This window comes from Rhinoraja longicauda, chromosome 8 (genome assembly GCF_053455715.1).
Source record: "Rhinoraja longicauda isolate Sanriku21f chromosome 8, sRhiLon1.1, whole genome shotgun sequence".
Lineage (NCBI taxonomy): Eukaryota > Metazoa > Chordata > Chondrichthyes > Rajiformes > Arhynchobatidae > Rhinoraja > Rhinoraja longicauda.
Genome location: NC_135960.1, coordinates 28,235,459 through 28,252,105, shown reverse-complemented (window position 1 = coordinate 28,252,105; position 16,647 = coordinate 28,235,459). Strand labels below are relative to the sequence as shown.

The window sequence follows — 16,647 nt, the reverse complement described above, 5'->3', positions numbered from 1 at the left end:
AAATTCCAGTGTATACAAGCCCAATCGCTCCAGCCTTTCAACATACGACAGTCCCGCCATTCCGGGAATTAACCTAGTGAACCTACGCTGCACGCCCTCCATAGCAAGAACATCCTTCCTCAAATTTGGAGACCAAAACTGCACAAATTCAGTTAGAGAATTTGGAAGAAACTTCCTTACTCAAAGAAAGGTGAGAATGTAAATTTTCCTACATTGAGATATGGTTCAAACAAACAGTACAAACGCATATAATAAGAAACTGGGGAAAGGAATAAAGTTATGTTGACAGATTTAGATGAGGAAGGATGGTAGAATGCTCAATTGGAGCACAACCACTAGCATGAATTGTTGTGCCAAATGGCCTGTCTCTGTGCTGTAATCCTATGAAGTACATTGAAGTTAAACAACACCCTATGTTCCATAGTGCTTGTAGCTATGCATTAAAAATAAAATATTTAAGAAATAATATTTACATCAACCCTTATTTTCTGTTAGATTGACATGAGATTGGTAGTAAATTTCAGGAGAACTGTAAACAGATATGGATGCCAACTTTTGTTTTCATCAAGGAGACAAATGCTAATTTGATGATTAATTTGTGGCAGGTCTTCATATTTATAAACCAGAGGGCTTGGACTCAAGGTAAAAAGGTAAAAAATTTGAAGCTGTCAGACTGTTACAGAAATATAACTGGTTTGCTAATACATTTCTGGAAGGAAAACTGGTCATTGTTACTTGATCCAAACCATCTACCCTTCCAATCCCATAGGAACATGGTCAAATCTTAATTGCCCTATTAAGCAGCAGACTACTCACCCGCATCAAACCTGGGCAGCTAATAATGAATGGTAAATGTAGACACTGCAGAAGATAGGTGGTGGAAATTGCATTGCTGAAGTAGATTCAAGAGTTCTACAGCACAAAAACTGGCCCTTCAGTCCAACTTGTCCATACTGACCAAGATGCCTATCTAAGCAAGTCTCATTCATTTGCATTTTGCCCAAATTCCTGTAAACCTTTCTTATCCATGCACGTGCTCAAAATGTTTTTTAAACACTGTAATTGTACCTGCTATTGCAATAATAATGAGAAGCACAGGAAACAGATTGAGAACCTTGTGTCACCACAGCAACATACAATGCCCTCCATAATGTTTGGGACAAAGACCATCATTTATTTATTTGCCTCTGTACTCCACAATTTGAGATTTCTAATAGAAAAAAAATACATGTGGTTAAAGTGCACATTGTCAGATTTAAATAAAAGCCATTTTTATACATTTTGGTTTCACCATGTAGAAATGTGTTTATACATAGTCCCCCCATTTCAGGGCACCACAATGTTTGGGACACAGCAATATCATGTAAAGGAAAGTAGTCATGTTTAGTATTTTGTTGCACATCCTTTGCATGCAATGACTACTTGAAGCCTGCGATTCATCGACATCACCAGTTGCTGGGTGTCTTCTCTGTTGATGCTCTGCCAGGCCTGTATTGCAGCCATCTTTAGCTTATGCTTGTTTTGGGGGCTAGTCCCCTTCAATTTTCTCTTCAGCATATAAAGGCCTGCTCAATTGGGTTCAGATCGGGTGATTGACTTGGCCACTCGAGAATTGACCATTTTTTAGCTTTGAAAAACTCTTTTTTTGCTTTAGCAGTATGTTTGGGATCATTGTCTTGTTGTAGAATGAACCGTCGGCCAATGAGTTTTGAGGCATTTGTTTGAACTTGAGCAGATAGGATGTGTCTATTCATTTCAGAATTCATTATGCTACTACCATCAGCAGTTGTATCATCAATGAAGAAAAGTGAGCCAGTACTTTCAGCAGCCATACATGTCCAAGCCATAACACCCACACCACCGTGTTTCACAGATGAGGTGGTATGCTTTGGATCTTGGGCAGTTCCTTCTCTCCTCCATACTTTGCTCTTGCCATCACATTGATATAAGTTAATCTTCAACTCATCTGTCCATAAGACCTTTCTCCAGAACTGTGGTTGCTCTTTCAAGTACTACTTGGCAAACTGTAACCTGGCCATCCTATTTTTGCGGCTAACCAATGGTTTGCATCTTGCAGTGTAGACTCTGTATTTCTGTTCATGAAGTCTTCTGTGGACAGTGATCATTGACAAATCCACACCTGACTCCTGGGGAGTGTTTCTGATCTGTCGGACAGATGTTTGGGGATTTTTCTTTATTATAGAGAGAATTCTTGTCATCAGCTGTGGAGGTCTTCCTTGGCCTGCCCGTCCCTTTGCGATTTGTAAGCTCACCAGTGATCTCTTTCTTCTTAATAATGTTCCAAACAGTTGATTTTGGTAAGCCTAAGGATTGGCTGATGTCTCGAACAGTTTTATTCTGGTTTCTCAGTCTCAAAATGGCTTCTTTGAATTTCATTGGCACAACTTTGATCCTCATGTTGATAAACAATAAAAGTTTCCAAAGGTGATGGAAAGACTAGGTGCTGAGAGCTCTCTTATACCTGCATTAAGGCAATTAAACACACCTGAGCAAACGCCTGTGAAGCCATGTAGAAACATAGAAAATAGGTGTAGGAGGAGGCCATTCGGCCCTTCGAGCCAGCACCACCATTCAATGTAATCATGGCTGATCGTCCACAATCAATAACCCATGCCTGCCTTCTCCCCATATCCCTTGATTCCACTAGCCTCTAGAGCTCTATCTAACTCTCTCTTAAATCCATGCAATGATTTGGCCTCCACTGCCCTCTGTGGCAGAGAATTCCACAAATTCACAACTCTCTGGGTGAAAAAGTTTCTTCTCACCTCAGTTTTAAATGGCCTCCCATTTATTCTAAGACTGTGGCCCCTGGTTCTGGACTCGCCCAACATTGGGAACATTTTTCCTGCATCTAGCTTGTCCAGTCCTTTTATAATTTTATATGTTTCTATAACATCCCCTCTCATCCTTCTAAACTCCAGTGTGTCCCATACATTATGGTGCCCTAAAATGGGGGGAACTATGTATAAACACAGCTGTAATTTCTACACGGTGAAACCAAAATGTATAAAAATGGCCTTTATTAAAATCTGACAATGTGCACTTTAACCACATGTGATTTTTTTCTATCACAAATCTCTAATTGTGGAGTACAGAAGCAAATAAATAAATGATGGGTCTTTGTCCCAAACATTATCGAGGGCACTGTAAGACAAAATATCAATAAGAAAAAGGAGTTGGTTACTGACCTAAGGAAGCAAGGAGGTGAACACAACCCTGTCCTCTGTTACTCTGTGAACAAGAAATTGCATTGCACCCTGGTGTATATGGCAATAAATTAACCCAAATCTGATCTCTCAGAACATTTCTTCTGGCAGCTCATTCTACATACCCACCACCGTTTGTATGGAAAAATATGCCCCTCAGAACCATTTAAAATCTTTTCCTCTCACTGTAAAACTATGACCCTTAGTTTTGGACCCTTTCCTTTGAAATAGATCCTGATTATAGGCCGTCGCAGCTGCGGCTTGCCTGCAGTCCGTCTGTCTTTTGTGTTTTTTTGTCTGAATTGTAGTTTTAATATGGTGTAGTGTTTGTATGTTATGTTTGGGGGGGGGTGGGAGGGAAGGGAACGGGAATGTAAAAAATCTCTCTCCCAAACGGAGACGCGACCTTTGTTTCTGTGTCATGTCTCCGTTCCCGCTGCGGCCTACCACCGGCCATGCACCTGGGACCACCTGGGCTCTGGTTCGCAGAGCCCGCGGCCCAGACTCACCACCTGCGGCGCTGGTTGCCTTTGGATGCTGCGGGAGCGGCTGCGACTCGTCTCCGGAGGCTCCGGCGCGGGCCGCGTGGTTGTCGGAAGCCCGCAGGCCCCTGAATGGGGGCCGACATCGGGAGCTCCGGCAGCGGCAGCAGCAGCGTCTTCGCCCGCCCCGAATCGCGGGGCTTGGGTCGGCCCGCCGCGGACCGTTCACGACCGGCGCGGCCTGAAATAGGCCACGGACCTTTCACCGCCCAGCGGGGGCTTCAATGTCGGGAGCCCCGACCGCCCCGACGTGGCAACTCCAACAGCCTGACCGCGGGAGAAGACGGCAGGGGAAGAGAAAAAGACATTGTGGCCATCTATCACAGTGAGGAGGGGACTGGAGGAGACTCACTGTGATGGATGTTTCTTTTTGTTTGGTGTTAGTTTATGATTGTATGTGTTATTGCATTTTTATTGATTATTCTTATTGGTCTTATTGTTCAACTGCGGGTAATGTTTCATTTCACTACACATTTATGTGTATGTGTCAAATAAACGACTATTGACTATTGATTATCTACACCCCTCATAATTTTATAAACTTCTATAAAGTCATCCCAAAATCTATCCTTTGTTCTGGGGAGAATAGTCCCAGTTCATCTAATAACTCAAACCGTCCAATCCATACCCGTGAATCTTTTCTGCACCTTTTCTATCATAATAACATCCATTCCACAGTTTAATGATCAGAACTCCAATACTCCAAATGTGACAGAACCAACATTTTTTATATTATTCACAATAAACATTACTGCATCACTCAAACTCAAGACCAGAGGCAACAGGATGATCACTGTCTTGAATGCAGATGTGACAAAAAGTGATACAAAAAGTCCTCAATAATTTTAAAAGGCGATGAACTTGATTATTTTTCCATTTCAGACTTTTACATAGTGCTTTAATTTTTATTTTCTAGTTAGAACCTGTGAATATTTTTTCCAAAAATGGTAAAGAAGAACCATATTCAGCAGATACACTTCATACATACATAAGGCATATCAGAAACGGTTTTGGTTTCTAATTCTGTTATCACTCTAGTCCAAAACCTGATGCATTATCCAATACTTGAACTACCTCTGTCATTTGCAGACAGTCATGTAAAATAGTGTAAACTCCAAAAGATATTTAAATTCTATTTAAATTTTCTGGAGTTTACACTATTTTCTTTGCAATATGCAAAACATTCTCAGCATTGAAAAGGTTATCTGTAAAACAACTTCCTAGTTTCTGGACAACATAAACGTCATTGAACTTACCCAGTATCCTCTAATGCTGCTAAGGTTAATCTGGAAAATACTCTGTTCTGTGTGTGGGATCCAGTCATTGCTTCATTCTAGGGAGTGAAATGGAATAACACAAACTTAAAGACATATCAAACCATTCTGACAATATTTAGATTTTCTTGCAGCACCCACAATGATACCACAATAACCAGGGATAATAACACGGAAATTAAGAAGCTGATTTTTTCTAGTTTCTTTTTCCTTTGTGGAGGAAAGATTTGCTTTTATAACAATTTTTCCTTCAGTTGAGTTTTCCTATTTTAATAAATGAAGATAACTTATGTTATGCATACCTTCATCAGCTGAGGCATTGAGTAAGTAGTTTTGATATCATATACAAATCACTGGTTAGACCACACTAGGAGTACTGCGTGCAGTTCCGCCCATGACGTTATAGAATGTTAAGCTATAGAGAGTGCAAAAAAGATTCACAGAAATGTTGCCTGGACTGGAGGGTTTGAATTATAAGGAGAGTTTGGATAGATTGAAAATGTTTTCCTTGGAGCAATGGAGGCCGAGGAATGACTTTATTGAGGTTTATCAAATTATAAGCAGCACAGAAAGGGTTAAGCATTAACCAAGAGCAAGAGAGTCTAGAACAAGAGGGCATGGTTTACAGACGAGAAGGGAAAGATCCAAAGGAGATCAGAGGGATAAGTATTTCCACACAGAGTTGTGGTAGGAATATGGAACAAACTGCAAAGAGGTGATAGAGGCAACAATTACAATATTTTAAAAGACAACTGGACAATTCCATAGGAAGAAGATAGACACAAAAAGCTGGACTAACAGGCAGCATGTCTGAAGAGAAGGAATGGGTGACGTTTCGGGTCGAGACCCTTCTTCAGACTGGTTAGGGCTAAGGGAAACGAGAGATATAGTCGGATGTGGACTATTATGGTGGTGATAGACTATTGACTATGACGTCTATTGCAAACTCACTGACTCCCACAACTATCTCGACCACACTTCTTCCCACCATGCTTCCTGCAAAGACTATCCCCTACTCCCATTTCCTCCATCTAAATTGGGAGTAAGGGATCGAGTCTACCCTCGACTCTATCTCCTACCTGCGCCCAAGATGAGGTGTTCCATACTAAAACATCCGAGATGTCCTCATTCTTTAGGGAACGGGGGTTCCCCTCTCCCATCATAGATGAGGCTCTCGCTCGTATCTCGGTACCCCGCAGCTCTGCCCTTGCTCCCTCCTCCTCCTAGTTGCAACAGAGACAGTCCCCCTAGACCTTGCCTTCCACCCCATCAGCCGTCGCATACAACACATAATCCTCCAAAATTTCCGCCACCTCCAACATGATCCTATTTCCACCACCTCCAACACTAGCCACATTTTCCCATCTCCACCCCTTTCTGCCTTCCGCAGAGACCGTTCCCTCCGTAACTCCCTGCTTAACTCATCCCTTCCCACCCAATTGCAGAAGATGCAACACCTGTCGCTATACCACCTCTCTTGACTCTGTCCAGAGACCTCGATAGTCCTTTCAGGTTAGGCAGAGGTTCACTTGCACCTCCTCCAACCTCATCTACTGTATCTGTTGTTCAAGATGTGGACTCTTATACATCGGCGAGACCAAACGCAGAGTGCGCGCTTGTTCCACGGAACACCTTCGCTCAGCCTGCCTGAACCAACCTGATCTCCCGGTTGCTGGACACTTTAATTCTCTTTCCCATTTCTACACAGACCATTATGTCCTCGGTCTCCTCAACTGTCAGAGTGAGGCTAAATGCAGCCTAATGTGTGGCACCTTATCAAAGGGTTTTTAAAAATCTAGGTTAATAACATCCACTGCTCTCCTTTGTCTGTCGTGCTATTTACTTCTTCAAAGTAGCAGTAAGCACAGGGTGCGCCTGTATGATGGGAATCCTTAATAATAGGTGACGCCTTCATGAGGCAGCACCTCAGCTAGATGCTTTCGATGGAAAGGGATTGAGCAGAATCCTCCACTCTTCCGTAAAGAGTGTACAGAAGGAGGCTAAGCAGGCAGCCTTAATGTTCCCCTGTTGCTGATGGACAATGCTTTGGGATATGCTGTAACCAATACGTACTGATTGAGGTTTGGCGCTGAGCAAGTCATGGATCCAGTTAAAAAGAGAGGTACAGAGGCTGTAGTTTGGTAATGAATTTGAAGGGGATGATAGCCATTTAATGCCGAACGTAGTCGATGAACACCAACCTGACGTATGTGTTCATATCATCCAGATGCTCTACAGCACATTGGAGAGCCAGTGAGTTGGCATCTGCTGTTGACGTTGTGATAATAGGTGGCCTTCAGAATGATACTAGTTCGCCAGATTTAAATGCCACAGAACGCCGTCAATAGATTACGACACGTCTGGTTCACCCAGGGCCTCTGCTTGGGAAGACGTGGAATGATTTTGTCTGTACACATTCATCCTGATATTTCTTTATGAATCCCTTGACCACTGACTCCACTAAATCGAAGCAGTCCCATAACCGCTCCTCCGACCAGCACTTTGTAACCCTCGTTGCTGGTGCTGTACTCTTCAGTCTCTGTCTGTAGGCAGGAAGAAGCAGCACAGCCAAATGGTCAGATTTCCCTAAGTGCGGCTGAAGGATGGAGCGATAGGCATTCCTGATAGTAGGATACACATTTCATGTCTGTTGATCATGGTGCCCAATAAACATGTGGTTGATGTCAAAAAAGATTAATATAAAAACCTCATTAGCTCTATTAATCTGCACTATTATGATCTGGTTACCTTGTACAATTGATCATTTATTGTTTAATGGATCTATATTTGTTGTGCTGCTGCATTAATAGGCTTGTCAAGCTGCAGTATTTCACTGTTCTCTTCCCCATGCATTTGATAATTAAACCCCCTCGACTCGCGATTTTGTAGAAACACTAATGGTAGTTACCATCACTGTAATTAAGGATTTTTCTCAATGCATCAAAGTTTTTCACGTAGACTGGTTCATAACTAGTACATTTACATGTTTTCATCAGTACTATGTTGGCCACTATTATTCAAGCAAACATTCTGGAAGTGATGTCCAGATGTCAACAGCACACCACTGGAAGACACCTGTGACATCCTAGACCTTCTGTGACATGCAAGTCAAAGAGTCAAATGATCCCACAATGAAAATCATGGCTGTGGAAATTACATGGTAAATGCCCATTTCGCAAGTTACATTAATTCCACTCCCCCACCCAGCCCAAGAATTGGATCACAAAGCAAAAAAAACTGCTAGGCAACACAATTGAATTTCTTTCCATGTATAAAATTACATTACATCCAGCAGGACTGAAATTATAACTCTATACTTCTTATACAAGTTCGAATCAATCTTACCTCGAGCAACCTCTTTTCCCAATGGTTCAGTTCTGTACCAATTCCACCTTGATTTTCAAGTTCCATCCCTTCAAGGATTTGGCAGTTAAAGTGTTGCTGGGCTTCATTCTGCTCAATGTGCAATCAATTTTAATTATTAAAATTAAAATGGGCTCTGTGGCAAAATATTTTTGCAACACATGATAATAAGAGGAAAAGTTGAAAAATATATCTTGCATATAGTGCCAGACAATATCGGTACTTCAGGAGATAAAGTCACCCTGCAAGTACTTCATTCACCTATATGTTTGTGCTATCATTTGACTCAGTCCCTTCATTTAAATCAGTTTGTATAGTTGTGTATAACTGAGGGCAAAGCAATGAATCCTGAGCCAATCCATTGCTACAGATTATCAACCTGAACAAATCTGTCCCTTATTATTTGTCCCTTACTAATCCTTTATTCATGTTAATAAATTGCCTTCAACTTAAAGTACATGGATTCTTAAATGAGGTGATAAATTATTAAATAGCTTCTGAAAATCTAACTGTACAATATTTACTGGAACCCATTCATTTATCCTGATGTGACATCTTCAAAGAATTCTAATAAATTTGTTAATGCAAGAGAGATGTGAAAACCTGTCAGCATTTACAGATGCTAAAGGCCAATGGAGTTTTGACAGCTATGAGAGGGTTACACAAATACTTCTGGGATGGACTTTATAAATGAACTACAGGAAGCCCTGTTTAACTAAGGTCAACACAATTGATGTTCTAAATCCAAATCATTAAGTTTGGATGTGGGAATGACCATGGATGGAAACAGCATGCAACTTAATTCACTCCACTGATATAATTCAAGTCTATTTGAATATAATTTGGCCAATGGAACTAGGAAAGAGTGTAGAATGACATTTGTGAATTATTTATTTTCTAACAGAGAGCAACTGGCTAAATTAATTAAAGTCACATGATGTATTTCAGCAGTCACTCACTTTTTCTTTTACTTTCTAATATGTTTTGTGACAATTAAAAACCACAAAATTACACGGTATTTGGCTGAGCTACAAAGAAAAAATTACATGCGATCATGTTTAAGTTCAAGATTAAGTTGTTTCTTGAGAAATCTGCAGTAACCTAGCTATTTTATGAAAATGAAAACACTGAACCTGAGACAAAAAGTTTGGGGTCAATTATGAGAAAATGCTAATTAAGTAAACCAAAAATTATTGACATGCAAAATGAATATCTAACAAAGTACACCCTACCTTTACAGTCTACACCTTATAGGTCGCTGCTCTTCCATTACAATGAACAATATGGTTATTAATATATCCCATACCTTGCTTTTTACTGCAGGGTTTTCGTCCACATTCAAAATATCTATCCTTAATCTCCAAATTTGCTAATATTCATCCTCCTGTTGACTCCTGTTTATTGTCTTCACCTTCTACTTTACTCTTTAATTTGGTACAATCAAATTTTGACACATTGCTTCTATGCTCCTTCAAGTTATTGGGTAAAAATTACCATGAGCCAATATCTTGACTTGAGAACGTCACAAGCAGCATCACCTTACTTGTCTGAAGAAGATTCATTTTCTCATTTTCTATATTCATTTTACTATATTTGGCATCTCATCTTTTCAAAAACATATTAAAAGGCATTACATATAGACCTATTATGATTCCAAGGTACACAAAAAACAAGAAAAACAAAGGAACTTAAATGCTGATACTCACAACAACCCGAGGAGTTACAAGAAGAAGGACCTCATGATTAAGCTTGCTGTTTCCCCGTACACTCCACAACCTTGTCGCCTTACGTGCAACATTGTCACTCCACTGGTATAATCCAATTCTATTCAAATATAAATGACTGTCATCATAATAATGATTTCAGGAAATTAATAAATATTACTCAGCAGGAAAGTTACCGAACCAGCAACTAGTATGTGCTAGTTCATCAAGAGACATGAGTTTAGACCTCACCATGCCAGCTGAAGAGTTTAAATTCACGTAATTAAATGAATCTAGAATTCATTTTAGTAGTTACCAATTCGTTATGAAACACATTTGGTTCACTAATGCATTCTGGGAAGGAAATATGCCACCTTTACTAAGTGTCAGTTAAGGAATTAATTGGAAAGGTTAATAAATGCCAAATTGTCAACAATCTCCACATTCATGAACAAATACAAGAAAAAACATTGTTTTAAGATTAAACCAGCAGATAAATATAAAATATTTCACCACAAAGGATATTAAAAATAAAACCTAAGGTACAAAATAATTAAAAGATAAAGATTTAAAGAAAATAGTAAATATTATTTAAACTTACGATTCATTAAAAGGTGGAAGACCATTCGCCTTTCGCATAGTTAGAGGTTTCCCTTCATCATCACGGTAGAAAGCAAAAAGTCCTGCAGAAAAGCCCTAAATTGGAACAGAAAAAAAACACTATTTGCAGCTACATGTATGGCAAGACAATATGGAATGTTGCAATAAATGTTCCCTCATTGCAATTTCTTCCCAAATTATAAATATTATAAAGTTTGCGTTCATCAAAAATTATAATTTAGCATTCCACATGAAACTCCTCAGCTATCACATTCAAAATGAAGAAACTAACAGAAGGAAACAAACTATTTAACACTGGCCTCACCAATCTACTCAGAAAATAAATCTGTTGATGATAGCAATGGTAGGAGTGATAGCAATTGGATATTGTCAAATATCCAATATACTGCAGTCTGACACTTCTCTGGCAGTTTCCTGGAATCAAGAATGCCAGAATGACCTGGTTTGTGGGTTCTAAAGTGGCAAATAAGCTCAACGTGGGAACTGCAGACAGTTCCACAAATGGGGCTAAAAGTGCTGTAAGGTGATTGGTACTTTGTGAGGAGTATATTATTTCATTATCTGTGCAGGGTTCTTGTGAATGGTTGATGCACAGACCTGAAGTCCTCAATGCATCTCAAATGTTCCTTCTCCACTCTGAGTAATCATGGGCCAGTGAGCCAATGGCGATATTGTACTTCATTCTGATCATTTCTATCCATGAAGAGCTCATGAAAAAAACCCCATAATTTTCCCCATTTATGTCAGTTATATGAACCTATGGATCTGCATAATGTAGCTGACTATGTGTAACCAGCACTTCAATGCCAAGAATGTTGTCCCTGATTACCTTGCCAATACTTTGTGAATTTGGAGGATTTCCTAGAGAATGTTGCTGGTATCATTCCAGTGTCTTCAGGTGCCTCTGAAGGCTTTGATCACAATGAGTTTTGTGGCAGGTTTGACTAAACTGTCTTGTTTCAAGGTACTGTCTTTAATCAAATCTACTGCAAAAGGCTGCAAAGAATGCTGGACTCAGCCCAGTCCTTCACGGGCGCATGCCTCCTCAATCAAAAGCATGAACTGAGGCTCCGTCTCAATTAGTTGGCAAGAATCATTAAGGATCTCCACCACTGGCTCGTGTCCTCGTTTTGCTGCTACTGTTGGGCAGGAGATACCGAAATCTTAAGTCCTACACTACTCGGTAATGCTAGTATTAAGCACAGCTACTTTTTTATAACCATCAGGTTGTTGGATCAAACTGCACAACACCAATCCTACATCAGTTATAGAACATTGCTGGTCACCTCTTCCATTACCAGGGATTTGTTTTCCTATTGTGGTTGCACTAATGTCCTGTTTTTGGCAGTCTTTTTCATTTCAATCTTGCAGAACTTGTTTAATTTCAGGTTAAAAGTCTTCTTTTGCAAAACATTTTTATTGAGTCATTTCTCACATTCACAAAAAAAAGTTCATCTCTACCCATATGAATCCTCAATCGTGAGAAATAAAAAATGTATTTCCCGACAAATTGCGAATTCTCCACAAGATCGAGTTTTAAACCTAAATTTGCATATAACTGGCAGGTGAAATAATTTATGTCCTTGTCGTGCTATTTAGTGAATCATTAAAGTTATAGTACCATCCGCAGGCTGCGAAATAGCCAATGTTCTATGGTTCATTATTGTCATGTATGCACAGCACAGTGAAATTATTTAGCACAACCCCAAATACACAGTCGTCACAATTTTGCCGCCGTTTATAAAATAACAGAAAACACAAACAGTCCAAAATCCAAAGTCCAGTCCAGATATTGGAAGTCCTGGAGCGTTCCCGATCCAGGAAGCCTGCAGGCCCGCAACTTACGTCAAACTTTAAAAATGTGCATAGAGACAACTAACAAAAGCACTATCATTATGTTATCTTACAAAGTATTACAGAATGTCCTGTAAAGAATGTAACCAGAAAAGCTTTTCTTATATTTTCTTTAGTATTTATAATATAAAAACAGAACATAAGAGCAAAACCATGGAGACACTGGAAATACTCAGAAAATTAAGCAACATTTGTGGAAAGAGAAATGGTTAACATTTAAGTCATGATCTTGCAACATTTCTCCAAATAACATTGAAAGAGGCTGTGAGCCACCATTAATAACAAATTTAAATTAAATTTAAAAAGGTGTCTACAATTGCAGATCCTTAAGCTTAATAATAACATATTGTGTTATGTTTCATCGAGGAACGTGTAATATAATTTGACTGGACAATATGTGCTAGTGTTCTTTGTATACATCTCCTCCACCCTATTTTAACTACCTTAGATACTTTGGCTGTCAGCCAGAGGGGCAGGGCAAATAATCTGTGTAAAATATACAGGTGCTCCTCAACTTACGATGGGGTTACGTTCCGAGAAACCCATCGGAAACCGAGAATATCGTAAGTCGAAATGCATTTAATACACCTATCACGTGGCCGGAAACGAGCCGCGACTTGCTACGAGTCGCTGCCGTTTGCAACATTGCAAAGTCGAAATATCTTAAGTCGAAGCATCATAAGTCGGGGAGTACCAGTATAAAACAACTGTGTCCAATTCTGGGACTGAACCGTGACAAAGTTTCTTAGACCCAGGACGTTGTGAAATGGAACCCAAGATATACTTTGTTAATCATCTGAATTAGGGAAAAGCTAGTTTAGAACACTATCAGGGAACAATCAGTTGTGATTTCAGATATTAAATTGAACTCCAATAATACGTACAATATCACCACATGTCCCTGAACTAAAGTATACAGATTTGAGATTACAAGAGGAAGGGGAGCATTAGTTTTGATCTAACCATTTTAAATAGAGGCTGGTAATTTCTGGAAATTGGGAGTATAGGTAACAATTGTTAATTGTTCACTTTTTAATCTGGTTGGGTAAAAAACCACAACTTCGCTGGTTGCATGTTCTCTTATTCATCCATAGAGCAGAGAAATGTCAGTCAAATAAAACGGACAATCAAAACCTCTCCATTGGAGCTTTGCTGCCTTGATTTCTTTGTTAATGACAATATGTATGTCGGTACTTACCAATGCATGGACAATTTCATGTTTAACTGTTGACAACATGCCTGGAAACTCCTGTGGCTCAATGGGGATCATACTTGGACACAGGTTTGCGTAACCTGCAATAGGCCTAGAAAATTAAAGAGAAAAGGATGAGCTTGGATTACGTTTGTTTTTCATTATTTTGTCTGTGCATATTTTCTAACTTTACTTCTTAAGCCCATAAATCTTAATTCCAAAAAAATTAAATGGTAATTTTATAAAAATTAGATAGGTTTATTTAACATCTTGACTGCAACTATTTTTTTGTAGATTCTATATTCTAAAGCAATTAGAATACTTACAAAGAGATGTACAATATGTGAGAATGGGAAGAATATTCAAAGCGCAAAAGTATGTTATTTGTTGTACTTTTTTGCTGTTTGTTTAAATGACAGTTAAAGAATTTCAGCAATTTTGTAAACTAAAAATGATTTAGAACCAGATGAAGACAGAACCACATTGTATTCTATCATGTACATGTATTTTATCAAAATAAAGTAATAAAAACATTCTTCAACATATTATCCAGTTGATGTTAATAAATTTTGTGCCAGGTCAAGACATTGGAAATGATCATCTACAGCAAAATCACATACATAAACCTATTCCCTTGAATCAGGCTTTCTCTAATATATTAATTTTAATTTCTGTTTTTTTATGTGATATAAATTCTTATTCAAGCTCTTGACAACAGAGGAAACTATACAGGTAGCTCAACCAGTTCTTTATGGTTGTATATAAACATAATATGATAAAAGTCAACCAGTTTAACATCAGAATAGGTTTCACATTAATAATGTATCAGTTAAACTTTGTATTCTGAGTTTCAAAACAATGTTTGTTCTGCATATGTGAACACTATGAAGTATCAACTAAGAGTTTCGTATATAATTTAAAAAGGTGTGCCCAGTCCTGTGAAATATGCTTCCAAATTATATTTTTTACATAGCAGGGAACTACTGCAACAGATCTTACCTGTCCAATTCTGCTTCCAACTGACAATATGCTGCATAAGCTACAATATCCTCTTGCCCACACCGTTCTGTTGTTAGTGCACTCACATACAATAAAAAATCAGCATCCTTGACTCCTGGACCATCAGATAATCCTGCAGATCCACAAGATTTCCCATTTTCACTGCACATTCTACATTGCTGGAGAGACCATACAAATGTTAATAAACCATACAATCGACAAAACTTTTTTTCTGAAGCAACTGAGGGTCTAGATCCAAGTAAATGCCTTAAAACATTTTTAAACAAACTTGTGATATGCCATTTTAAAACAATCTCTTGACAAAACACATGGCTTCAAAATGGGAAGAAAACATTATATTTGTAGCAAGTGTCAGCATGCACGGTGGGCTTAAGCCATTTTCATGAATTTGTTAATGTTTTGCAAAATCTTACTAATCAAATGTAAAGGTTACAAAAAAACTGATGAATTCAGAATATTTCAAAAGGTGGTTCGAGATGTCAGTAGTGAGATGAACAATAATTCTACTTACACAAGATCACCACTTCCAAATACACAAATCATGCACTAAATACATTATTTGTTCTTATACGGTGATATGGTTTTAATGCAAAATGGTATGCATTGTTAGCTATATTAAAAAATGACTCATGTTTAGTGTTAACACTTAGAAAACACAGAAATTGCATTCTGGGATTTTATTGAGTCGATATGTTTTAATGCTTCAGAGAGGATCAACATAATTCCTACTTTCAAAAATAGATAATGAATCAAATACGAGTTATGTAGTAAAGAAAATTTGAAATTCGTAAAAGTAAAATGACACAAAGCTGGGTAGCAGTGTAAACTGTGAAGAGGATGTTAGGAGGTTGCAGGGTGACCTGGACAGGTTGAGTGAGTGGGTAGATACGCGTGGCAGATGCAGTATAATATAGATAAATGTGAGGTTATCCACTTTGGCGGCAGAAACAAGGAGGCAGATTATTATCTCAATGGAGTTAGGTTAGGTAATGGGGAGGTGCAGCGAGACCTGGGTGTCCTTATACACCAGTCACTGAAAGTTGGCGTGCAGGTACAGCAGGCAGTGAAGAAAGCTAATGGAATGTTGGCCTTCATAACAAGAGGATTTCAGTATAGGAGTAAAGAGGTTCTTCTGCAGTTGTACAGAGCCCTGGTAAGACCACATCTGGAGTATTGTGTACAGTTTTGGTCTCCTAATTTGAGGAAGGATATCCTTGTAATTGAGGCAGTGCAGCGTACGTTCACGAGATTGATCCCTGGGAAGGCGGGACTGACATATGAGGAAAGATTGAAAAGACTAGGCTTGTATTCACTGGAGTTTAGAAGGATGAGAGGGGATCTTATAGAAACATATAAAATTATAAAAGGACTGGACAAGCTAGATGCAGGAAAAATGTTCCCAATGTTGGGCGAGTCCAGAACCAGGGGCCACAGTCTTAGAATAAAGGGGAGGCTATTAAAAACTGAGGTGAGAAAAAACTTTTTCACCCAGAGAGTTGTGAATTTGTGGAATTCTCTGCCACAGAGGGCAGTGGAAGCCAAATCACTGGATGGATTTAAGAGTTAGATAGAGCTCTAGGGGCTAGTGGAATGAAGGGATATGGGGAGAAGGCAGGCACGGGGTATTGATTGGGGACGATCAGCCATGATCAGCCATGAATGGCGGTGCTGGCTTGAAGGGCCAAATGGCCCCCTCCTGCACCCATTTTCTATTTTCTATTTATTTTAGAATATGTAGAAGAACAAAATAATTGGAGGCAACTAATCTTGCATGGCACAACAGATTAGACCACATGGATAAAATGCAACTAATGCGATTGCACGAGTGCTCAAATGTCTTTAAAATGGTCA

General features: G+C 39.1%; 1 protein-coding gene across 3 annotated transcripts in view; it reads right to left on the bottom strand.

Annotated features, from left to right (window-relative positions):
* lmln (leishmanolysin-like (metallopeptidase M8 family)) overlaps positions 1-16,647 on the bottom strand; it is a 45,027-nt gene that overhangs the window by 18,038 nt on the left and 10,342 nt on the right. For all 3 annotated transcript variants that reach the window (XR_013547541.1, XM_078403479.1, XM_078403480.1), the window contains exons 6-11: positions 14,776-14,954; positions 13,783-13,888; positions 10,711-10,805; positions 10,113-10,230; positions 8,389-8,496; positions 5,026-5,102 (exon numbers count right to left, since the gene is read on the bottom strand). Coding sequence is in view for 2 of the 3 variants with exons in the window: in XM_078403479.1 (XP_078259605.1) it covers positions 5,026-5,102; positions 8,389-8,496; positions 10,113-10,230; positions 10,711-10,805; positions 13,783-13,888; positions 14,776-14,954 (683 nt within the window). In the remaining variant the exon portion in view is untranslated. The remainder of the gene's footprint in view (positions 1-5,025; positions 5,103-8,388; positions 8,497-10,112; positions 10,231-10,710; positions 10,806-13,782; positions 13,889-14,775; positions 14,955-16,647) is intronic.